The 26,889-nt window shown below is 35.5% G+C and overlaps 1 protein-coding gene across 1 annotated transcript; it reads right to left on the minus strand.

Moving 5' to 3' along the window:
* Nucleotides 1-4,932: 4,932 nt before the first annotated feature.
* On the minus strand, nt 4,933-25,924 carry LOC128232803 (scavenger receptor cysteine-rich type 1 protein M160-like). The gene is made up of 18 exons (XM_052946540.1): nt 25,717-25,924; nt 25,277-25,427; nt 21,812-21,990; nt 21,450-21,603; nt 19,659-19,837; nt 19,287-19,437; nt 18,847-19,025; nt 17,440-17,563; nt 16,634-16,803; nt 15,442-15,583; nt 14,647-14,801; nt 13,375-13,522; nt 11,980-12,173; nt 10,319-10,466; nt 8,921-9,114; nt 7,717-7,824; nt 6,967-7,012; nt 4,933-6,027 (listed from the first exon to the last, which is right to left on the minus strand). The coding sequence occupies exons 1-18, from the start codon at nt 25,772-25,774 to the stop codon at nt 5,769-5,771; spliced, it is 2,739 nt and encodes a 912-aa protein (XP_052802500.1). The 5' UTR covers nt 25,775-25,924; the 3' UTR covers nt 4,933-5,768.
* Nucleotides 25,925-26,889: the final 965 nt, after the last annotated feature.

The raw sequence follows: 26,889 nt of genomic DNA on the forward strand, positions 1-26,889 counted from the left end.
GTATCTTTCCTGAAAACATATACGGGAAGGGGCATAGCTAGCTCTATATTCATGTGGATTCATAATTGTGCTAGGGAAGGCCGGGGCATGCCCCCTCGGAAAGTTTTAAAACCCATGGTGTAATCTGATCCATTGTGGACGTGTTTAGGTGCTTTATATACTACTGGAAAATGGACAGTTTTAGGATCATGTGGTCAAGTAAGCATACTACAACTGTGGATGATTTGTTGTCAGAATCATGTGGATTCTGTCGCGTACTCGCGTATAGGCAGCTACGCCCCTAACAGGTTTATTATTTTATAACGCGAAACTTTTATTCAATATCAATACATACACATATAACAAACATAATGTTGAATGATTAACCCTTAACTACTTATTAAAATGCATTTATGGACATTTATTCATTACTGATAACAAGATTGTAACCGTGTATTTAATAGTTAAAAATGCACCAATATAAATTAATGATTGGTGAGTATTAAAAGATTTACTGCGATCTACTATCGTCTCATTAGGTAAAAATACCGTGTTTTCTGCACCTTTCTTTTAAATTTAACTCAATATCCTTCATAAGAACCATTGTTTTGGATATTTTTTCATTCTTTTTAGTATAAATAAACAATTGTTTTAATTGTGGTAAATCTTGTTTGGAAGTTTGAGTGCATCTTAAATTAATACACATGTAATGTCTAACATAAAAGAAGATCAAAACATGTCGGAACACTTAAACCGCTTGGTTTGTGTAAAATATATACAATAAGAAGGTTCATGCATTAAAAGCTGTACTCTCACAGATTTTACGTTTTGATCACCTTTTTTTATTTTTTGTCTTGGAACGAACCATTATTTTGCGAAAATCCATGGAAACCAGTAATATAAGACTGCTTACAAAAAAATAGATCGCAGTTTTTTATATCTAAGTTCAAAATTGATGTTTTATGCATTTTTCTTAAACCGTAAGTAAACCATAAAACATTAATTTTCGAACGTAAATATGAAAATCAACAATCAGATTTTTTGTCAGCAGTCTTACATCATTGGATTGCAGATATTTACGCGAAAACCTTCTCTTTCCAAGACAAAAAAATAAAAAAAGATGTTACAATGGTATATCTGAATATCGATTATATATTATGCTTAATTAATACGCAATTTATCAAAAATCGTGTTGTTGTTCTTTTTGGCCACACGTTTCAAAACCTTTTTTGTCTTTGTCAGAATTCCTTTATTAAAAGAAATAGTGAATGCCAAACGCCTGGCAGGACCGCAATCTCGTTCCAGTCTTTATGCGCATGCCTGCGGCAAGGATATACATTTTGTTATTGTTGGTACACTGAACCTTCCAGTCTCGTCCGCCTACGAAGAGGGGGGTCGTGGGTTCGATCCCTGGCCGCGTCATACCGACAGACGTTAAAAGTTGGTACAAGTAGCTCCCTTGCCTGGCGCTCGGCATTTAAAGGGTAGTGCTTGGAAAAGAGGTGTACTTAGTACTAGTTTAACCCAGGAAAGATGTTCCCCCGTGTACCGGTGCTTAACACCGAGCACGATATAGAACCAAGAGGTCATTTCGTAAAGAGCTAGGGTATCGCACTCGGATCTCTTGTACCTCACTTTATTTCTTCAAGTTTTCCAATGCCTGGATTTGACTGCGAATTGCTGTCACTTATGGCATTTAAACACATTTTATATCGTGACGGCGTCACGGCGGGTTCAAGCCATAATGCAGCCAATGGGCGCGGGAAGACCTTGATAAACTCAAATTAACAAACAAACCTTCCCGTCTACATGATATCAAGATTATTGCAGAAACAAATGATTATGAGTTACAATGTTATTGATGGGAACACGAGATGGTAAACTGATTACCAGAATCGATATTGCTTAAATGGAAGCGGGCTCTCTTCTTTAGAAATTGTCCGCTTGCTTGCAAAAATGAACACACTGCATCACATTTAACATTATAAACAGTTGTGTTTCTTCAGGATAATTTCGGTTGTTTTTCATGATAACAGTTTATTATCCTTCCTAGTCTTTATAGAAATTGTTATGATTTGACATCTGTTTAAAAAAATCGAAAGGAACAAGCGAAATGGTATGTATTAATGTTTTCAATGTTTACATTATACAATCGAACCCCGTTCGCTTGAACTCCCAGGGACCAGCGGAAATACATCGAGCCTCGGAAGTTTTGAGGTCCATTACATCCAGTTCGAGCCAAGGAGGATTTCGAGCCAATGGGGTTCGACTGTAGTGTCTTAAACAAGACATTGTCCTGTTATTTTTATTCCAACTCGGCAGCTGTTCAGATCTAATACATTTGTCATTATTTTACTCTCTCATAATCCTCAGCCCGAGCATAAACTGAGTATTTACCAATCGTTGCGAGTACAGTAATGCACCAATCAAATTAACCACGGCCCACCCAGGTCCGGGGGTATACCGGGGATAGCCGGGGAAAGGGACCGTGTTTTTTACCTTTCATGTGGCCCCGCAGTGCCGGCTGAATACGGTGGTTTTGTCATCGCGCCGAAAATAGCGGGGAATTGGGCCTAACCTAGGATGCCCCTGGGCTGCGGGGGCTTTAGCAAGGGATTTTACCAGCAGTTTGTCCCCGCAGGGCGGCGATTTTACTGGGAGTTTGCTGGACCGAAAGTCCCCGCTATTCCCCGGGCCTGGGTGGGCCGTGGTTACAACTGACTAGTGATGCATAATTGAGTACATATTTTGAGTGTAGATTTTAGTTCATGTAATATACATGTAAATTGAATTATTCCAAGGGAGTGATAGTTCGGGAACGCTTTTTACCCATCGTTGCGGTTACAGTAATTGAGTACATATTTTGAATGTATATTTTAGTTCATGTAAAAGAAATTGAATTATTACAAGGGAGTGATAGCTCGGACACGTTTCCTTTCCAGTAATGCACCAGTCAATTGTAACCACGCCCCCCCCCCAGGTCCGGGGAATAGCCGGGACTTTGACTTTCGGTCCAGCCAACCCCTGGTAAAATCCCCGCCCTGCGGGGACGAACTGATGGTTAAACCCCGGCCAAATGCACCCGCACCCCAGACTCTATGTAAGGCCCAATCCCCGCTAAATTTGGCGCTATGACAAAACCACCGCGGCCACCCGGCCATGCGGGGGCACCTGGAAAGTAAAAACACGGCCCTTTTCCCCGGCTATCGCCGGTATACCCCCGGACCTGGGGGGGGGGCGTGGTTACAATTGACTGGTGCATAACTCGGCAAGCTTTGAAACCGGCTTCTACACATTTAGAAAGTTTCTTTGATCCAAAATGAGAACCCAGGAAAGATTCCTATAATTGCAAATTCAAATCGCATATAAGTTCTTAGCTTAACATGTAAGTTTTGTGTGTGGCCACGTGATATCGCTGATATGGAGCTAGATCTTATAAGGAGATATTTTGATACTGGGCGTGTCCGTGTTGTTTAAGCTAATCTAGTTTATTACCATTTGTACTATATGATGGCACAAGTGATGTCAGCTCTTTTAGCCCACGTCTTTATGAATGGTCTTGGTCATTTTTCAAAAACCGTTCAAGAAATTCTACTGAAATTTGGTTTACATGTTGCCAGAGACAACACACACACACGCATGCACGCACGCGCGCGCGCGCGCACCCAGGCACGAACGCACGAACGAACGCACGCGCACACGCACGCACGCACGCACGCACACACACACACACACACACACACACACACAAAGGCCAATAAGTCTGGATTAAATTATTTTCGAGTCATGCTCCTGTTTGACTGAAAAAAAGACGAGCGTTTGCGTTCGGTCCGGATTTCTTTCAAAACCAATCACGGCCATGTCAGTCTTTCTAAAAATTCCAAAATTATTTCCTGAAAATTAAATCACTTGCATGCGATGGCGGCGTTCGCGAGCTTCCAATATATACGAGTCTGATTACTACACATTCTACACAAATCATCGGTTTCATTTGAATCAAATCGTGGAATCACTGATTCGGTCATTAGAATAAACAAATTATGTAAATAAGATATCGTCGTAAAGAACCCTTAATTCTATATACGCCTCATTGAGTAAAGCAATCTTTAAGTTTGGTTGTATTACAGGCGTGATTAAATACAACATATCATGACATCTTAACGTTTGACTTTTATGTATGTCTGGGTTTTGGATGGTTTCAGAAATCGGTAAAAAACTTAACTAGGTTGATAAAGTTATTAGGCAGAAAACATCCCTACATTCGCCCTCTGTGTTTAAATACCACCTTCATTTATAAATACGCGCTGACTAAGCTGTGCAATTTGGTTAATGCTGCACTCTCCCGAATTGAACGTTTGACAACTTTTTTATTTTTATTTTTTTTTGTCTTGGAACTGGCCAATTTTTGCGAAAATCCATGGAAACCAGTCATATAAGACTGCTGACAAATAATTAGATCGCAGATTTTTATCTAAAAGTTAAAAAAATTGAGGTTTTATGCATTTTTATTAAACTGTTAATAACGGTTTAAGCCATAAAACATTAATTTTGAAAAATCAACGATCTGATTTTTTGTCAGCAGTCTTGTATCATTGGTTTGCAGATATTTATGCATAAATTTGCTCTTTCCAAGACAAAAAAATAAAAGTTGTAAAAATGATATATATGTGGGAGTGCAACTTTTAAGAATCCATATTTGTTTGAAAAAGGTTTATTTTCTCAGTCTTATCATACAGCAGATATTATCTATGTATCCCTATGTGTATTTGTGAATATATGATTTATACCCAGATATTAAATGTATAAACTAGGTTTCGAAGTTTAATAATTTAGAAATTAATTGCATTTTTCCAGGTGCAGAGCATATATTAAAGCTGGGAAAGACACAAAAATTATAGTGCCGGTTGATGGGGGACTATGCCAGTTGAGCTCTAAATGATACAATGCAAACAGTTCACAATGTCATGATTTATTCAGTAAAGTGTTTTACATGCAAACAAAGTACAAATAAGTATATATACATCAATGTGTTGTCAATTCATGGATAAAAAAATATAATACTAAAAACATTTCATTATAGTGTATTTTTTTAAAATTTCAAAATGTCTCTGCATGCCGCTTAAAAATAGAGATGCGTTTCATTTGACTTTGTTTTTCTGAAAGATGTCTTTAATCAAGGATAACCAATCAGCAATTACTAATTCGCCAGGTCTAAGATGTCTGCACACTGTGAGGCTATGACCATGTCCCTGTCACTCTTACTCCCTTTATCCACATCCGACAGAAATGTTATAGCACCAGAAGGTGAAACGCAAGACATTTTAAGTTTCTTGATTTTTGCATAAAGAATACAAATTCCCTTACTCCGCAAAATCACCAGGAAAAGACTAAACAAACTTCTTTTTTGGGGAAACAGTCAATGATAGTTCGGATATTTTCAAACGATTTAAATGAAGTTGGTGGTTCTGTCATTTTATACAAGTTCTCAATGCATGTTATCACAATTCTGGAGACCGAACTTACACTGAGTAGCATTTATGACGTAATTTATCACGTGGTGTACAAACACTGAGGTTGCAGACGATGGAAAAAATAGTAGTGTTCCGAACATCTCATTGTTTCTTACAAAATGTCTATAAGACATGCTATTTTGAACAGTTGAAATGTTTTACTTCTTCCACGACGGTTTTTCAGCAGATAAATGGAATATATGCCTTATGGATGGTCTTTCGATTTCACAGGTTTTATAAGTCAGCAACTATTTCATGTTCTCTTCAGAATAATTACCACTACTCTACTTTCCGCACCATTATCATGTAGCCGTCGTCATCAAACTGGTCATTTGCATCAGATCTGATGTTCCCCATGTGCTGTTGAAAGTTACAATCTAAAGTATCTATTTTACCGCCATCGGTATCTCCGAGATCATCATAAGTAACGTTTTCAAATCTCATTCCCGGACCATCATTATCATGAACTCTTCTGGTATTACATGGCATCGGTAAACCTTCCTCGGGTGGTAATTCATTCTGCAAATTCGGCCGGGGACTGAAAAAAAAAAACAATGTCAACATGATTTTGTAATAACAGACCAGAATAGAGCTGAACAAACTTAGTTCGTATTAATCAGTTCACACAATAAAACAATGATATAAGTCAAAGATGACCCATGATCATTGATTAATTGAATATCCTGCATATATACATGACGATCGGTTATATAAAATGAATGAAAGCCTGAACAAATAAAAGATAAAGCATTCGAGCAGTTCATAAAAAATAAATATCAAAATTATTTTAGCTATATTCCTTTAAGATGTCTTATGTATGTTCGAGTCCGTAACGGTATTGATACAGAACAGAACAGAACAGTTCTGTTCTGTTCTGGTGTTAATACACATGTGTCAATCAATATATTGACAGAATTGTTCTAACCCCAAGTGAACTTTTTTCATTGACCATTTTAAAGCAGTTACTCCCGACATTTACTGACAGCGGTATTGTGTTAATAAAGTCATTCGGTGCTCCTCGGCTATTTTTATCCAAAACAACCTCGGATGTATGCCGGTACATCAGTTGAAGCAGTTCGTAAATTTTTGAATTAATACATTAATTAAATATAGTGTTTTAGAGTTGTATTTATTGATTAAAGTTAAAATTGATTGCCAGTGAAGTGAATTATTGCAAACATAATTAAGATTCCAAAAGGTAAAGTCATAAAGTTTAACTGCTAAATAAAATTACTACGCGATCTACTTGCAGCGGACTTAAACGTACCGCTTTTTTTGGGTATGTAAACCGTCCAAATACATCCGAGGTTGTTTTCGATAAAAATGGCCGAGAAGCTCCGAATGTTAATAGAATATGTGGCTTGATGCAATATTGTTGTAGCTCAATATCAAAATAGAAGGCATTACAACAGTCTTGTACTTGGCCCTCGTTATATCTATATATTTCTTATATTTTTTTAAAAATTTAGAGTCCTACCTTTCTCTATTGGCCGGTTGTTGTCGAGGCGAAAGACAGAGTTTACCTATTGGGTAAAAATAAACATTAATTGCTTAATGCTGCACTCTCACATAATGACCTTTTTTACAAATTTTTGAATTTTTTCCTTGGACTGAATCATTGTTTTGCATACATGTCTGGATTGCAGTGACATAAGATGGCTGATTCAAGATAAGATCGCAGGTTTCATTGTTATGGTCGGAATTTTGATGTCTTATGGTTAAAATCGTTAATAAAGCTTTAAGAAAATTGAAAATTTCGGCCGTGTTCTTTTGTGAGTTTTCTAGTACTATGACTGAATTAAATGCATTGATACCTAATTCAGCTGATTCTGCGACTAAAATTTAAAAAAAGATATGTCAAAACTGTAAATATGTGAGAGTGCAGCTTTAAAACCACATGTTTAAATAAATATGGTATGATCATTGTCAGTATAACTAAAACTGTGCTTTTCTGTGGAAGTATACGAAAAGCAATTTAACCAGGGCGAGGAATCACGTGAGCTAAAGGGGTTCTCACATGGGTCACCACGGGTCACAACCGATGTAAGTTAACAGTTAAGTGACATTAATAACTTTAAAATTACAATACCTAATTCCTAAATAAATAATATTTTTTCACAAATTCGGTATTGTAATTTTTGGTTTCGAATTATAAGATTTTTTTTTAATTAAAAAAAAAATGATGAGTTTGAAAACCCGGTGCCAGTGTGTCACATGTAGGATATACCTTTCCGCTTGCAATATATCAGTCCAACAAGTCCACAAACGAAAAAAATGACAGTGACGGCCGTCGAAATTATAATAATATTCACGCTCTCGTCGGTTTTTGGCTCATCTGCAGACACAAAAAATAAAAATAAATTTTTAGCATTGGTTTTAAAACGCAACAATATCTCTGCTGGAAAGTAAAAGGTGTTGTTTTTTTACTTTTAATCATATTAAAAACTGATTTTAAGGTAATACAACTTACTATTAAACAAAACACTAGTTTAAAATATTCTTCGTCGACTTTGATTTTGTAGCAGTCCCTTAAACAATTTAATTATATAGAGGATTTTTACTGTTTTATCGTCATTCTAAATGCTAAGAAATTATTTTAAAATTTGGAACGAAAATATTCCGATAAAAAAAAGAAAAGATGTTTTAGAATTTGACAAAAAAATGAGTGATAAAAATACTTTTTCTCTAACAGATATCGGACAAGTAGCAATATTATACAAATAAAGACGCTACCAAACATGACGTGTACGTGTGGACTACTTTTTGTACTCTACGTCATCCGCGTATGTGTACATTATACAAGTTCAGTGTGGACTTTTTTTGTACACTACGTCATCAATGTATGTGTACATTATACATGTTTAGAATGGCACGTACGATTGCACGAGGAAAGGGATTTATGCGAGAATCATCAGCCTACAAGAACAAGTTTAAAGTGAAATTTCGCAAACAACTTTTAAAGAGACTAGATACCAGATGGTTCCAAAATCGACAAATACAGTATTTCCTCAAAACAAGCATTCGAGCTAGTATGAGGCCGATAAAACATCACATAACATGATAAAAAGAATATTTTGTCGCTGTCTTAGCTAAATTTACGCGTTTAAAAATAGCGCATAATGGTTTCCCAGTTTAAAGTGTGTAATTTTGTCATATGAAAGTCACGTGATTAATAGATATACATATACCGACGTATGCGTTGTACACAATTTTGTTTTTGTTCTTGCAATTGTATCATCTGGTGCCTAGTCCCTTTAATATCAGCAGCTGCAGCACTTACAGCTACGTGTAGCTACACTTACAAGTACACTTACGCGTAATGTTTCGCAACCTCTTAATGTATTGCTAATATGCCTTGAAAACAACAATAGTTGAAATGCAATCAATGTCGATAAATAACCCTGTTATCTACAGGTACAAAGTATACAGACCTTTCGAACAAGCAATTAAGACCCTGTTGCCATCACATTTATCAAATTCTCCCGGTCCATAATAATAATATGCCATAGGGATAATTTCACAATCTGTTATCAAGTTGTCGTTTTGGTTGCAAATCAATGACCCGATGTTACTATCATCGTTCACTTGACTCGAGTCCAGAGTATACGTATACCGTTTGGCATTCCTGAAATCGTATACAGTTTTTGTATCTTTCCTGAAAACATATACGGGAAGGGGCATAGCTAGCTCTATATTCATGTGGATTCATAATTGTGTTAGGGAAGGCCGGGGCATGCCCCCTCGGAAAGTTTTAAAACCCATGGTGTAATCTGATCCATTGTGGACGTGTTTAGGTGCTTTATTTACTACTGGAAAATGGACAGTTTTAGGATCATGTGGTCAAGTAAGCATACTACAACTGTGGATGATTTGTTGTCAGAATCATGTGGATTCTGTCGCGTACTCGCGTATAGGCAGCTACGCCCCTAACAGGTTTATTATTTTATAACGCGAAACTTTTATTCAATATCAATACATACACATATAACAAACATAATGTTGAATGATTAACCCTTAACTACTTATTAAAATGCATTTATGGACATTTATTCATTACTGATAACAAGATTGTAACCGTGTATTTAATAGTTAAAAATGCACCAATATAAATTAATGATTGGTGAGTATTAAAAGATTTACTGCGATCTACTATCGTCTCATTAGGTAAAAATACCGTGTTTTCTGCACCTTTCTTTTAAATTTAACTCAATATCCTTCATAAGAACCATTGTTTTGGATATTTTTTCATCCTTTTTAGTATAAATAAACAATTGTTTTAATTGTGGTAAATCTTGTTTGGAAGTTTGAGTGCATCTTAAATTAATACACATGTAATGTCTAACATAAAAGAAGATCAAAACATGTCGGAACACTTAAACCGCTTGGTTTGTGTAAAATATATACAATAAGAAGGTTCATGCATTAAAAGCTGTACTCTCACAGATTTAACGTCTTGATCACCTTTTTTTATTTTTTGTCTTGGAACGAACCATTATTTTGCGAAAATCCATGGAAACCAGTAATATAAGACTGCTTACAAAAAAATAGATCGCAGTTTTTTATATCTAAGTTCAAAATTGATGTTTTATGCATTTTTCTTAAACCGTAAGTAAACCATAAAACATTAATTTTCGAACGTAAATATGAAAATCAACAATCAGATTTTTTGTCAGCAGTCTTACATCATTGGATTGCAGATATTTACGCGAAAACCTTCTCTTTCCAAGACAAAAAAATAAAAAAAGATGTGTCAATGGTATATCTGTGAGAGTGAAGCTTTACAACATCCAGTCTAACTACATCACAACGAGGTTGGTTCAACGATTTACCTGAATCCAAGACGTTGACATATAAGATCCGCAGTGTGATTGGTAAAGCCCACCTTACAAACTGTCCACCAATCGTTGTGAACAGAGACTTCCATTAACCCGACGTCATCAGACATATCAACAAGTCGGACATCCGTTATATCATAGTCTTGAAAGACAACAATACATTTTAACAAGATTATAGGCAGATTTAGGAAACACGTTATTGTTTTTTTGTCGAAAAAAAGACCATTAAGGGGCTCGTTCATGGTTTGAAAGTGCATTTTTTTACGGATTTGTTTTTTATAACGAAATAAAGTGTGGTAAATCATAAGGGTTGTTAAAACTAAGATACTGACGGCTAGAATCCTGATACATGCTCCAAATTTGTCTTTGAAGTCCACGATTTTAAAATAAGTTACTAACGTAATATCAGTTTTCAGAAAAAACTTGTCTGTACTGGCGTTGGTTAGCTTTCCTATAAAATAGTTCATTTTTTTCTTTATTGTATTTTTTCTGCAACTTCGGTATCAGAGAATAAAATAGTTATAATAACGAGTTATAAGTGTTTTAAGATGAATTACCGAGAAACTAATTTTTGGTACCCAAACATGAGCGAGTCCCTTTAATTATACAATTATTCAAGCGACATTTATAGGCTTGCTACAGATATGCTTTTTGTCTCTTGCAACCGGTTTACTAAGTTGCATTTGAATGTCTTGAATGGCAAATGTCAGACCTTTTACACGACGTCGACTTTGATTTTATAACAGTCTCTTAAACCATGCAATTATATAGCGGATTTTTACTAATCTATCGTCATTCTAAATGCTTAGAAATTATTTTAAAATTTGGACCGAAAATATTCCGAAAAAGATAGGACAAAGATCTTTTACAATTTGACAAAAAAAAAATGAATGACTAAAATACTTGTTCTCTAACAGATGTCGGACAAGTAGCAATATTATACAAATAGAGACGCTACCAAACATGACGTGTACGTGTGGACTACTTTTTGTACTCTACGTCATCCGCGTATGTGTACATTATACAAGTTCAGTGTGGACTTTTTTGTACACTACGTCATCAATGTATGTGTACATTATACGTGTTTAGAATGGCACGTACGATTGCACGAGGAAAGGGATTTATGCGAGAATCATCAGCCTACAAGAATAAGTTTAAAGTGAAATTTCGCAAACAACTTTTAAAGAGACTACACATCAGATGATTCCAAAATCGACAAATACAGTATTTCCTCAAAACAAGCATTCGAGCTAGTATGAGGCCGATAAAACATCACATAACATGATAAAAAGAATATTTTGTCGCTGTCTTAGCTAAATTTACACGTTTAAAAATAGCGCATAATGGTTTCCCAGTTTAAAGTGTGTAATTTTGTCATATGAAAGTCACGTGATTAGTAGATATACATATACCGACGTATGCATTGTACACAATTTTGTTTTTGTTCTTGCAATTGTATCATCTGGTGTCTAGTCCCTTTAATATCAGCAGCTGCAGCACTTACAGCTACATGTAGCTACACTTACAAGTACACTTACGCGTAATGTTTCGCAACCTTTTAATATATTGCTAATATGCCTTGAAAACAACAATAGTTGAAATTCAATCAATGTCGATAAATAACCCTGTTATCTACAGGCACAAAGTATACAGACCTTTCGAACAAACAATTATGACCCTGTTGCCATCATATTTATCAAATTCTCCCAGTCCATAATAATAATATGCCATAGGGATAATTTCACAATCTGTTATCAAGTTGTCGTTTTGGTTGCAAATCAATGACCCGATGTTACTATCATTGTTCACTTGACTCGAGTCCAGAGTATACGTATACCGTTTGGCATTCCTGAAATCGTATACAGTTTTTGTATCTTTCCTGAAAACATATACGGGAAGGGGCATAGCTAGCTCTATATTCATGTGGATTCATAATTGTGCTAGGGAAGGCCGGGGCATGCCCCCTCGGAAAGTTTTAAAACCCATGGTGTAATCTGATCCATTGTGGACGTGTTTAGGTGCTTTATTTACTACTGGAAAATGGACAATTTTAGGATCATGTGGTCAAGTAAGCATACTACAACTGTGGATGATTTGTTGTCAGAATCATGTGGATTCTGTCGCGTACTCGCGTATAGGCAGCTACGCCCCTAACAGGTTTATTATTTTATAACGCGAAACTTTTATTCAATATCAATACATACACATATAACAAACATAATGTTGAATGATTAACCCTTAACTTCTTACTAAAATGCATTTATGGACATTTATTCATTACTGATAACAAGATTGTAACCGTGTATTTAATAGTTAAAAATGCACCAATATAAATTAATGATTGGTGAGTATTAAAAGATTTACTGCGATCTACTATCGTCTCATTAGGTAAAAATACCGTGTTTTCTGCACCTTTCTTTTAAATTTAACTCAATATCCTTCATAAGAACCATTGTTTTGGATATTTTTTCATCCTTTTTAGTATAAATAAACAATTGTTTTAATTGTGGTAAATCTTGTTTGGGAGTTTGAGTGCATCTTAAATTAATACACATGTAATGTCTAACTTAAAAGAAGATCAAAACATGTCGGAACACTTAAACCGCTTGGTTTGTGTAAAATATATACAATAAGAAGGTTCATGCATTAAAAGCTGTACTCTCACAGATTTTACGTTTTGATCACCTTTTCATTTTTTGTCTTGGAACGAACAATTATTTTGCGCAAATCCATGGAAACCAGTAATATAAGACTGCTTACAAAAAAATAGATCGCAGTTTTTTATATCTAAGTTCAAAATTGATGTTTTATGCATTTTTCTTAAACCGTAAGTAAACCATAAAACATTAATTTTCGAACGTAAATATGAAAATCAACAATCAGATTTTTTGTCAGCAGTCTTACATCATTGGATTACAGATATTTACGCGAAAACCTTCTCTTTCCAAGACAAAAAAATAAAAAAGATGTTACAATGGTATATCTGTGAGAGTGAAGATTTACAACATCCAGTCCAGCTACATCACAACGAGGTTGGTTCAACGATTTACCTGAATCCAAGATGTCGACATATAAGATCCGCAGTGTGATTGGTAAAGCCCACCTTACAAACTGTCCACCAATCGTTGTGAACAGAGACTTCCATTAACCCGACGTCATCAGACATACCATCAAGTCGGACATCCGTTATATCATAGTCTTGAAAGACAACAATACATTTTAACAAGATTATAGGCAGATTTAGGAAACACGTTATTGTTTTTTGTCGAAAAAAAGACCATTAAGGGGCTCGTTCATGGTTTGAAAATGCATGTTCTACGGATTAATTTTTATAAAGAAATATAGTGTGGCAAGTCATGAGGAGTGTTAAAAGTAATATGCTGACGGCTAGAATCCTTCAACAGATGTTGATACATGCTCAATATTTGTCTTTGAAGTCCACGATTTTAAAATGCGTTACTAACGTTATATCAGTTTAAAAAAAACCCGAAAAAACTTGTCTGTACTGGCATTGGTTCTCTTTTCAATAAAACAGTTTATTTGTTTTTACTTTATTGTTTGTTTTCTGCAATTTCGGTATCAAAGAATAAAATAGTTATAATAACTCGCGGACAAAAGAAACGACTCATCTTAGTACAAAGAGAAAACTGAAGCTTTGTAAGTTGTATAATTATTTGAATAATTCCAATTTCATAGGAATGAAAACATATCAACGAGTACATACACAATTTATTCGATTTGGTTAAACAGCAGCGTTGGGTGATAAAAGACGCCGGAACGAAAAAGAGGTCAAGTGTTTTGAGATGCATTACCGAAAAAAAAAAATTTTTGGTACCCAAACATGAGCGAGTCCCTTTAATTAAACAATTATTCAAGCGACATTTATAGGCTTGCTACAGATATGCTTTTTGTCTCTTTCAACCGGTTTACTAAGTTGCATTTGAATGTCTTGAATGACAAATGTCAGACCTTTTACACGACGGTGCCGACAGCGCCGCCGAGAACACCAAGTCTGTCAGTACATCGACGTTTTAATATCTAACCACAAATATGCTTAGACAAAGGTTGATTTATCTTAAAATGTATGTAGGCAATTTTATGTAACTAAGTCATAACAAATTTTGCAATGCAGAGGGCATATTATATACATTCTGTTTGTTTGTTGTATTGTAAAAAATCTGCGGAATACGTTCTTTGGCGGCTTTCATTTTAGCCATAATAAAAATATGAGCATACCTTACCAAGTTAAATGTAAAAACATTGAACATAATAGGTTATTTCTGTTACACAAATAGCTACCCAACATATTAAATAATTCCTACCCGAACAGGAAAGGCACAGTGTTCCATATTCTCTGTCGTAATTTCCCGTCGTCCACTTACACTGTGCGAGATCTGTCTCGTTTCCGTTACAGTCCAGTGAAAAATAGTCTGTACCTCGGAGCAGGTACCCTTGCCCAAAAAATGATCCTACATACCTAAAAAGCCATATATCAGCCTGCATTTATTTCATTGCACCATAGACCGTGTAATAGGCTATAAAGAGTTTTAATAAAGACCTAGTTAAATCCTTCTATAAGTGACGCCCCCCCCCCCCCCTCAAACAAACCCTGTGTTGTACACAATGTCTGTGTATTGGTCTTAATCTAAATGCCTAATTGTCTTATCAGATCTCCGATCTGAATATCCTGCTGTTCTGTTTTGGAGGTTTTATTATAGAAATGGACCCTAAATGGCCCTGAGCCAATACAAATAAACATGAAATTGGCCCCAACTGTGACATCAGTGCAATAAGCAGGAGATGCACAGTAGGGGATTTTCATGCCAAACATTCCTTAAACTAGGCCTTTAAGTACGCGTGTTCATGCTGTATCCGAGCAATTTCCATAAAGGGGTTTACCGTTTTGGAAGGATGGATGGCGAATAGTAATTGCAGAAAATCTTACGTAGGAAAGTTGGAGTCATGCCGTAGCTGTTTATAATGATACATGTACTACTTGTCTAAGTAGACACCTAACTCTAAATGCATACGATTTGTTAGGTTCATACTAAAGTTTACTATAGTTAAGTAATTAATTAAATCCCAATCAAAACGGGATATTTAAAAATCACACCGACCCAAATCCAAGAAGTTCGCAAATCTTTTTCGCCGTCACGTTTGATGTACGATTTGTAATGCTCTTCCACTCATTGCCATCGAAAAACTGGAATTGTCCTTCGTATGCAACTCCTTCGAATGGAACCAATCGTATAGGCCCAGCTGTCAATTAAAAAAGATTGACCAATCTAGGTTGCAACGTGGACAAAATAAACTAATAGTGTATTACTTAAGCTATGTAAAATAATTTTTGCATTATATTTAGGCGGTGTAATCACTTAAAGATGCACTCTTACCCCTAAATAAGCAGTGCAACACTTAATAAAATTGATTAAATTTACCGAAAATGATTAATATATATCGCGAACAGTGGTTGTTATGAAGGATGCCGTGTTTAATTTGAAAGAAAAGTGCAGAAAAACAAGGTATTGCTACCTTATGAGACGATAGGTGACCACTGTATATCTTTTACGACCCACCAGTCATTTGATATTTGTTCGTTTCTGGTATTAGATACACGGTTACAATATTGTTATCAGTTATTAATACTTTCAATCAATGCATTATTTAGGAAGCTGCTAAAGGTTTCTCATTCAACATTCATGTTTGAAATACATGTGTACTTAAAAAAACCACTGCAATGACGGTTTCCCAAATATTTTCTTATGTTTCAGGTATTGATTTTCTTTTATTTACTGTTTATGTAGTCTTCCTATGAGAGATATTTAAAGATGCACTCCTACTCCCAAATAAGATTTACCACAATTAATAATATTGTTTTAATATTCCAAAAAGGATGAATAAATGTCGAAAACAATGGTTCTTATGAAAGATACCGTGTTTATTTTGAAAGGAAGGTCTAGCAAACACGGTATATCTACCTTATGAGATGAAAGCAGATCGAACTAAATATTTTAGCACTCACCAATCATTTAATATTCTTTTGCGTTTTCAACTATTAGAAATCTACGGTTACAATATTGTTATCAGTAATTAAAACTTTCCATAAATGAATTATTTAGTAAGTAGTTAAAGGTATATTACTCAAAATTTATGTTTGATATACATGTGTATGTATTGATTTTGAATAAGAGTGTCATTTTAAATTTTTGCAACTGGGTTTTCCTTGAAGTTCTATTGTATTTGGGTCCTTGTAAACTATTAACACAATATTACGCGATTGTATATAAGTGTTATGGTCAATGCGATTACCTTTGCATTCAATGCCAACAGCATTGTCTAGTTGACAATCTTCTAACTCAGTTTCGGAAATGTCACAAAACTCCAGAGACTTTTCTGTCCCAATACATGTTATGTTCTTCTTCAGCATTGGCGTCATTCCATTATGTAATAGTTGCACACGGTAAGGTCTGATATATTCACTGAAATAAAAAAACAACAAAGAGTTTCCCTTCTTCATAATGAAAGGGCATTGAATAAATCAAGTTAATCAGTTTAAAATTCCGAACTTTGTTTTATTTGATGATCATTTTATGTCGACATAAACAACGAACAGAAATCATATACCACAGTCTTTCAGGTAAATGCGGAAATGAAGCCATGGTACCCGATATATTTATATATATACCAATGATATAAATTTATAACACAAGTATCATCCGTTACGTCAATCGAATCTTGACGATGAAATGGAAAAGCATTCAGAGCTCCTCGGCCATTTTTATAGAAAACAACCTCGGATGTATTTTGACGGTTTACACACTCAAAAAGTGGTACGTTTAAGTCCGCTGCAAGTTGATCGCGTAGTAATTTTATTTAACAGTTAAACTTAATGAAACTTTTGGGAATCTTAATTATATTTGCAATAATACACTTCAATGGCAATCAATTAAAACTTAGATCAATAAATACAACTCTAAAACACTACATTTAATTAATGATATAATTAAAAAATACGAACTATTTAAACTGATGTACCGGCATACATCCAAGGTTGTTTTCGATAAAAATGGCCGAGGTGCTCCGAATGTTGGAATAGAGTACAACAAATTCCTCACCCGAATCCAAGACTAGTGCAGGTCACGTTAGCTGCCTCTTTGCTGAACCCAAGGTCACAAAAGGTTCTGATGTGTCCAGAAACAATTCCAGAGTACGGAGATGAGCCATTAGTCAAGGAAACACCTTGGAAATAAATAAGCAAGTAGTGTACAAGTGTTGTTATGCCTTCTCGGATCAGGCCATATTATAAGTTACGGGGTTAGTAGGTGAACCGATAATGGGTATACGGGGCAAAAGAAACCATATCGGGCGAGAGCGAAGTATATAGCCAATATCAATTAAACGTGTTTATACGTGGATCAGTCACCAAACATTATCTACTCATGTAACAATTATTCCGCAAGTCACAGACTACTGTACGCAGGTTACTATTTAAGATCATGATATTTTCTGCCGTGTTTGAGCTTTTGTCGTCCATCACAGAAATTGAATTAACTATCGTTAAATGATGCAAAATGTTCAGCATTTGCGGGTGGGGTGAGTGCACATGTTTATTTGCTTGCCGATTTTCTTCGCAAGTGTCATTATTATGCAGAGTGATGGAACTTTCCGGGCGAGTGATTTTTGAGATCGGTTGTAGGTGGACTTTTGCTTAGATTCTAAAGAATTATTTGTGCTTTTCCTCTGACATTTCAGAATAGAAAAGAAGTATATAGAAATATAAAAGAAGTCCGTTTTCGCGGTCGTTTGACCAACTGGCTGTAGATAAACATCACGTGATCAACTGTCCTAATAAGCTAAAATTTACATGACACGTTATTTGACCGATTTGTATGCACGTGACAGGAAAAAGGTTATTTCCGTGAATGAGGAACGTTTATCTTGCAAGGCATATATATTCATCTGATGAGCCTTTGGCGAATTACTTACCATAAACGTATTACTTATGCGCACACATACCTTTAATATCGATAAAGAAAACGTCTTACGTCTAGTTAACACATTTAAACACCAGTCTTCCTCAATGTCACTGACATATTGTTTAAAACTGCGTCATCAAAATAACGTTCTTTACCATTTACCTCAATTTGAAATGGAAGAAAAGAACGTGGGTTATATTACACTGATATTTCTTATTGCTTGGTATCGTAGTACGTTTCCACAGAACTGGTCTTGCGATCAAACGATCATAGATAATAATCACGTGATTAACTGACCTTATTTTGAAAATAATTAGAATACCACATTCGTGGTCATTTAATACAAAATGTATTAAACTCGGCTATTCAAAGTGATAAACACTGAACAAGGCTCACTTTTAGGAAACTCTTCATTAAATTCAGTATTGAATTCAGTATTACCACTCATATAATATCCTATATATGTTTGAGATTGAAAATAATGCAAAATGCCTAAATACTGTAGTAAAACAGACCACATTTATATCAGAAACAGATAACACTTACTAGTGGAGCAGTCGACACTCACATCCTCGTCATGTTTACAGTCAGTGAATCCCCATGGTTTAGCATGTTTACAATCAGCGATGCTTTGCTCAGATCCCGTACAAACAACTTCGTCAAGCCATATCTTGACTGGCGCAGTTGGGTAGCTTTTCGGACTTATAAAAAACTGAGCGAGAGCTCTGAAAGGGACACAATGTTTGATATATAGATAATTTGATGTTTTTCGCATAAAGGAAACTTTGTCAGGGCATTTCGTTTGCTGTTCCGTAACGTGCGTATTGTTTTCTGGCAATATGTGAACCAAGTTCCATTTCAATATCTTGAGCGGTTCTTGAGTTATGGCCAATGTCAATATCTTTGCGGGACTATGAAGACGACACCGACACAATGGCTATCATATATAATATCTCTAGCCAAACCTTATAAACGTAAAATCTCACGTAGTGAAGTTAAGCATCCTGCAAACAACGGCGGCATTTGTGTCGGAAAACCTATCGTCGCAGACTGTACCCCACTTCTCATTGAGTAGAATTTCTACACGTCCACTGTACTTGCTTGGGCCACCAACCAGTCTAATATCAATGGCGGAAGCTGTAATTGACAGAAAATTATTCCCAGTACTCTCTGGTATTTTGACAGATTATGACAACAAGCTGAAACCAAGGCTTGTTTTTTATCAATGAGAATACTCTTTTGTTTAATTACCTATACTCATGCAAAATCCACTATATATTTGAGATTCACAAGTATGCAATAAATGCCAGAAAACTTGCGAATCAGATCACAAATATGTCAGAACAGACTAAACTTACTAGGGGAGCAGACGACACCCACATCCTCTTTATGTGCACAATTGTTGGAGCCCCATGGCATGCTATGAGTGCAATCAGCGATGCTCTGCTCACATCCCGTACAATTAACATCGTCAAGCCAGATCATGGATGGTGGATTTGGGTAGCCAATGAGATTTGTGATAGCTCGAGCGCTAGCTCTGGAAAAAATAGAATATGTTGTATATAGGTAATTTGAACATTTCTAAAGAGAAGTCGCATCCAGGAATATTGCCAGGATTTATTTGTGATAGTGCCGTTGTCTAGCTTCTGAGAAGCGTTTTTGAATAAATACCAGCTCTGATAGAAATAGAATAAATTATCGGTAATTTGAACAATTCTTACATGATATCGCTGACATTCAACATTTTCTCCCACCTCAAATAAGTAGATCCAAAAAATAACCATGCTAGAAATTCTTATCTTGCCCACGGGCAAAGATTAAACAAGTACCCGTATGGAACTCCTTTTGAATGGTCATCACATTGTCATAACCTCCCTTGTTGAAGACTGTCGTCTGTAGCATCATAGAAACCTTGTCTTGTGGCAATATTTAGAATGCTAAATAATTATTCCTGGCTTCAAAATTCACCATAAAAAAGTTATCATGCACCTTTCAAGAAACAATGCTTCACTCTCCTCAGAACTATTTACATACCGATTAGGATATTAACATACAATGTAAGCTGAATCACTGCGCGCATATCCATAACAACTACGAATTAACACATATTCATACGCATTTTTTTCACTACGCACAATAGAGTTCCAACAAAAATTATATTTTTACTTAGTTTTGATTAACTGTGGTGGGAGAAAAAGCATCTACCATAGCCGCGCGTGTAAGATAGGTTCATCCCAACCCTCGCGCAGGGTGTTTTTGCGGTTAACCTCGCTTCCGCAAAACACATTACGCTCGGGTCGGAGTGAACCTATCTAACACTCTCGGCCATGGAATATACTTATTTTCTATCCACATTGGGGACACAGGTAATTGAATGAGCCTCAGCGACAGATTTTACTTTGGCCGGGAAAAGTGTTTGCAATATTTTAAATAGTATAATTTAATGCATACATTTCATACATAAGTTTAATAGATAATGCTCCTTACACGAATCCAAAAAAGTATACATATAATGTTTATAAGAGTATAAATTAGTCATGAGTCAATAACATCAGGTATGCGAATTAGTATATCTCATTTCAACCCAATCTTGTCTGAAACATGCCGTTCCATGTCTAAATACCCTGGGGCTGTATTCAATAAGCATCTTAGTGAATATTTTCAACTTAGTGAGAATTGCGTTATTATCGACATCGATTTTTTTTTAAATTGCTTCTTTTCTTCAGATTTATTCATATGCATACATTGGTTAGACCATTTTCTTGCTTATTTTCATATTTTTGGTGTACAAACATTGTTCGCTTTCTTAAAATTCAAATAAGAAAAAAGGAAATTTTTCACTAAGTTGAAAATTGTTACTAAGATGCTTATTGAATACGACCAATTGAGCCCCAATTGAAGAAACTGACAACATTTTGGGAAATTGTCATTTCTTCAAACAAGGGTTATAACTCAACAATTAATAAATCCTGAGTTATGGTCAAGCTCTACATGTGCCAATTTCTCTGGCAACATGTGCAGATCTACCCAGTTTAATTTCAATATCTTTTAACGTTTTTTTAGGTACGGCAAAGGGTAAAGTTGTCAAGGATGTTAAAGCTATCTTAATACCTTTTCTCTAGCCGAAATTTATGTCAATAAATACTAACGTCGGGAGGTTCAGCATCCTGCACACAACGACGGCATTTTTGTCGGAAAACTTATCGACACAGACTGTCCCCCAGGTGTTGTTGTGTAGAATTTCAACACGTCCACTGTACTTGCTCGAGTCACCAACCAGTCTAATATCAGTGGCAGCTGAATCTGAAAACTCATTTAAATGAGTACCTTGAAGTCATATTGATAGCCTGTAGCCGCAAGTTTACGGTTTTTATCAATTTTAAAACATTTTTTGAATAAATTAGTATTGAATGACCACTCATGTAATGTCCTTTTAATGTTTGTGATTCACAAGTATGGCAATATACTTGCGAAGCAGATCACAACTATTTCAGAAACAGACAACACTTACTAGAGGAGCAGACAACACCCACGTCTTCGTTATGGAAACAGTCAATTAAGTTCGTTGGTATGCCATTGGTACAATCAGCGATGCTCTGCTCACTTCCCGTACACATAACCTCATCCAGCCAGATCTGGGCTGGCGCAGTTGGGTAACCTGTGAGATTTCGAATAGCTTTAGCTCCAGCTCTGGAAGGAACAGACTATTTTATAAATAGTTAAACAGAATATATCTTACATTCTGTCGCATTCAGAAAACATCGGCAGGACATATTTGAGATGGCGCCGTAGGCTTATGGAGGCTATTCGTTGCCAAAAGTCCAGACGTGTTATTCCCACAATGTGCTTTTTAATCGTACTAAATATCTTTTACATTTGTCAATGTAGACTTGCTATTTGTTGTTTCTATTCGTCAGTTTTTCCGTATTGATTTGTCATTTGTCATTATAGTAGTCAAAATGTATATTTGTCAGATCTACCTTGTATAAACTCACTAAAACATAGATCGTATAACTTGCCTTTAACAATATGATGATGTAATTTAGAAAGCCGAATCATGCATATGTAAAACTGCAATCCTACAGTCGACACTCGCATTCGTAAAATGAACATTTGCAGTCCAACAAGTCCAGGTTTACAAAAGTGAATTGACAAGTTCAGAATTACAAGGATAGACGATTTCGCCTATACCTTATATGGTAAATGTCACCGAAAGAAACGAAGGTGAATGGGCGGAGCTAACGAATTTGATTTTCTTTCGTTTATTTCCGTCGAATCAAGCAAGGGAGATAACATCTTCGCCTACTTCCTGTAAATTCCCGGTTGTAAGTCCGAGTACTCTCTCTTTATTTCACAATAAAAACTAAAATTAGCTTCATCTTTTATTTTATTTTGACGATCAATGTTCCTAAATGGGTTATAAATCACCATATTTTTTAGTCAATTGCAGTTGGGTGTTTCGAGCTGGGCTCACGGACCCAGATTTATACTGCCACTGTCAGTTTTTTGTTTACTTTTATACCCAAGCAAGCAAAAATTGTTCATTTATTTTATTTACAAGTGGACCATGGGCGGGTCGTTCAGTGTGTGTGTGGGGGGGGAGCTGTAGGGCCTGTGCCCCCCCCCCCCCCCCAGTTGGCCCGCAAGTAAACTTTAAGGTTATTTTTTTTGTCAATATTTCTCAGAAAAAAGTACTTAATTACGCCATAATGCACCAATTCAGACTAAAATATTTAAAATATTCTAGGGGGAGTACCCCTAAAACCCACTTCCCACATTTTAAACATATTAATGTCATGCCCACTCGAGGGATCATGTCCAAAAAGTTGTGCCCCTAAGTAACGCCCCTCTAACGCAAGTCGCTGTTCAAAACCTGCTCCAGCAAACCCACGAAACTTTTGATGGACATTATAATGATATCCACCTAGTTTGGTCTGATGTTATACATTTACTATCTTAATAAGCATGTATGGTGTAAACGTGTAATTTCAATACATCATTGAAACAAAATATCCATGTGGATGGAAGAACAGCCCTCCAACCCAGTTATGAATTACGGGATCTGCCACTGTGAACCATAACAATCAAGTTGGGGATTTCAAGAACATGAAAAAATAGATATCGTGAGTCTTAGATTAGAAAAACAAACGCGCGATTTTCCCCTCCAAAAGGGCTAGGGCCGCTTCACCTAAATGTGAAAAAAGCCCTGACTGTTGAGTGTGGGTGGGGTATAAAAGGTAGCAGCAAGTAATAATTGTTTATTAGCAATAAATTGACTTCATCATTAAGATACTATATTAATTACTTATAAAATAATATTCGTTACAGTATAATGTACGAGTTATATGAAGTTGTAATCTTTGTGTATTTTATCCATACAGTTCCAGCTACCAGGTAAGAAACCTGTGGGGCATCTTAGTGAATAATTTCCACTTAATGAAAATTTAGATTTTTTTCTTCGTAAATTTTAAATTATCTAATATTACTTGCAATCTTAAACATTGCAAAAGAAAGTGTCCTCTAATGGTAGAATTTAAAATAGTGTTTATAGTAATTTAAAGTTGCACTCTCACAGATTGACAGTTTTGAAATCTGTCTTCTACAAACCGCAACGTAAAAATCGGCATGTGACTCACAGAATTACAAGTGTTTACCATAAACGACTCTATAAACACGACTGAACCTTCTGTTGAATTGATGCAACGAGAATAAAACTGCAATCGGCACAATGAAAAATGAAAATGTACAGTGTGAAATGTAAACATACAACCGATGAGTTGGCGTTTGTAAAATGGACATTGGTAAATCATCAATGTTACAAACATAAAATACACACATACACGTCTGGACTTTTGGCAACGAATAGCCTCCATATAGGCTAGCCTCTAAGACACATAATTCAATCTGCACCAGCTCTGTTGAAAAAATGATAATTGAGTTATTTGTTTAATTCTAACATAAAGTAGGATACATTGAATCTTGTCTAGGCACATTTGGGACACAGGTATCTAAATGAGTCTAGCTCTATGAAACTAATTCTACATAATAAGTACCAAAGCATTCATTTTGGCGGGTAAAATGTTTGAAAATCTATAACTTTGCGCAGCCTTCAATTTACTCATTTAATATGTAATGTTCACACTTAGGCACGAATGAATCCTTAGTCAGTAAAATTTAATGAATACATTTCTTATGGTGGTTAATTTGAGGGCATTTATAACAACATTCCTAAATAATATACTTAAAAGTTTCTTTAAGTGTATAAATAAATCATATATAAAGTAAATAAATTATTGTATTAGAAAAGTATTTCTCATTTTAACTTGCTCTTGGAACCAGTCCATATTTACTTTTGGAAAACATAAGTCTCAATAGTGCTTTGTAGTTAAGCAATAAAGTCTATTTCTTATTAAAATCATATTTGAACCATTATTTGTTTTAACATGTAGATGAGAATCTAAAACTTATTCCCTTTAATATTTATATGAAAAACTACAGAAACAAGTCCAGTAGTCGAAAGTTTAAACATAAACTCCGTTAAATGGCATAGGGTCAAAACCATTAAAATAGAACACAAAAACAAACAACCATAAACCAGAAACATGAAACAACAACACAAAACTCCACAAACAACACACTACACATTATTTATAAAATTAAGGGTGTTTATCACGGATTATTAGGTACCGCCTTCAAGCCAAACATTTTGAGAAAAAAAACCCAAGAGCACCGCGGACTGAGCGTAAACGCTTTTAAAATAAAAGCATAACTGAATAATTATTTAGGCCAGAGTATGGGCTTTGCTTTACGCGTTAACTCGCAACATGTGTAACAAATTTGATATCAATATATTCAACGGTTTTTGAATTATGGCTAAGGTTAATATTTTTGCACAACTATGCCGACGACCACGACATAAAGGTTGTCAAAATACCACAACGTTTCCTACAGCCAATCATTATAAATAGATATATACGTAGGGAGGTTCAGCATCCTGCACACAACGACGGCATTTGTGTCTGTAAACCCATCGTCACAGACTGTCCCCCAGGTCTGGTTGAGTAATATCTCGACACGTCCACTGCACTTGCTTGAGCCACCAACCAGTCTTATATTATTGGAGGCAGCTGAAATTAAAAGCACCTTTTTGGCGGGTATTCTACTATACCATTGAAATCTGGTACATTCACAGACTGTACTGCACGTCCCTTTGAGCAAAATCTCAACGGTTCCACTGTTCTGACTTAAGCCACAAGTCGCGGTTGCTGAATTTAAAGACATGAACTCATAGATGGAAGGATGATGGATGAACGGACGGAGAGAGAGAGAGAGAGAGAGAGAGAGAGAGAGAGAGAGAGAGAGAGAGATTTATAGATAAACAAATAAATAAATGAATGAATAAAATGGTTGTCTTACCAGAGCATAGTTGGAAATAAACATGAAACAATCCAATTACAATGATACATATTGCCATTCTTTTTTTAATATCTGTTACAGATATATTCAGACTTTATCACTGAAATAACTTTTAAACAGTTCATCAGATATTAAATAACTAATATTTAAATAAATGGTATGGATGTTGTCGCGTCAGACAAGTGGTGAATTTGTTATTAGAAGCATTAGATAAATTTCGTTGAAAATCAATTCATTTCATAGAATTTAACAATAGCATGGGCTTTTGCAATAATAACACTTGACATGGTACTTCAGTTACAGGAGTGCACTTATCTTCCTTCTGTCTATTTCTCTTTACATATCAATGTACTTCAAAGCAAGTTTGTTCTAATCGTGCCCTTGATATCAAAATTGACTCTCTGAAACAAAAAGGCAAATATTTTAAATATTTGGTTTACATCATTGGGCTCCTGTGCAAAGTTTGTTCAATCGTGTCTTTAGGATCAGGATTGACACCACCCGGGACCCTTTGTAAACAAATGGACGAGCAAACCAACTAAAACGTAAGAATTTTTCATGTGTGAAGTAAAAAGGAAAAGAATAAAATCAATTAGCCCACCTTTACTGACTAAGGACTCATTTGTCATTGAAAAACTTAGATTCACAAACAATGGAATATGTCAGTGTTAAGAAATCAAACAGTTTTCGAGAAACGTCTAATCCCATTTAACCAGAGTAACATTTTATAAAAAATCATTTCATCCAACGACCCCTTCTAGAAAAGAACAGTAATACAATAAGGTCAAATTGTTTATTTTTACAGACACCACTTATTTTGCGTATCGGAAGCTACGCGCCTGCTGCTCTAATTGTCTAGTCGTTATACCGTCTGAGATACTCAAAACTTCCTGTCATGTCCATAGAAATGACTGAAAAGAACACAATTTCCGTTGGCCATTTAAACCTTTGACCAAAATCCCAATAAGCATTGTAAAATAAGTCATATAAAACAAAGGAGTATCGGAAACGCTCTTTAGACCTCGCATTGTTGAAACATTGAAGAATTTCCCAATAAAGGTTTTTGGTCATATAAAACAAAGGAGTATCGGAAACGAGCTCTTTAGACCTCTGATTGTTGAAACATTGAAGAATTTCCCAATGGGTTTTTGGCAGAAAAGTAGGACAGCTCAT

This window comes from Mya arenaria, chromosome 4 (assembly GCF_026914265.1).
Source record: "Mya arenaria isolate MELC-2E11 chromosome 4, ASM2691426v1".
Taxonomy (NCBI): Eukaryota; Metazoa; Mollusca; class Bivalvia; order Myida; family Myidae; genus Mya; species Mya arenaria.

Coding starts and splice junctions, on each gene's coding strand:
- LOC128232803 (XM_052946540.1), bottom strand. CDS start 25,774: ATGGCAATATGTATCATTGTAATTGGATTGTTTCATGTTTATTTCCAA. Junction 21,991..25,276: donor AGGATGCTGAACCTCCCTAC/GTATATATCTAT, acceptor TGTTCCTTCCAG/AGCTGGAGCTAAAGCTATTC. Junction 19,438..19,658: donor GGGTGTCGTCTGCTCCCCTA/GTAAGTTTAGTC, acceptor TGTCAATTACAG/CTTCCGCCATTGATATTAGA.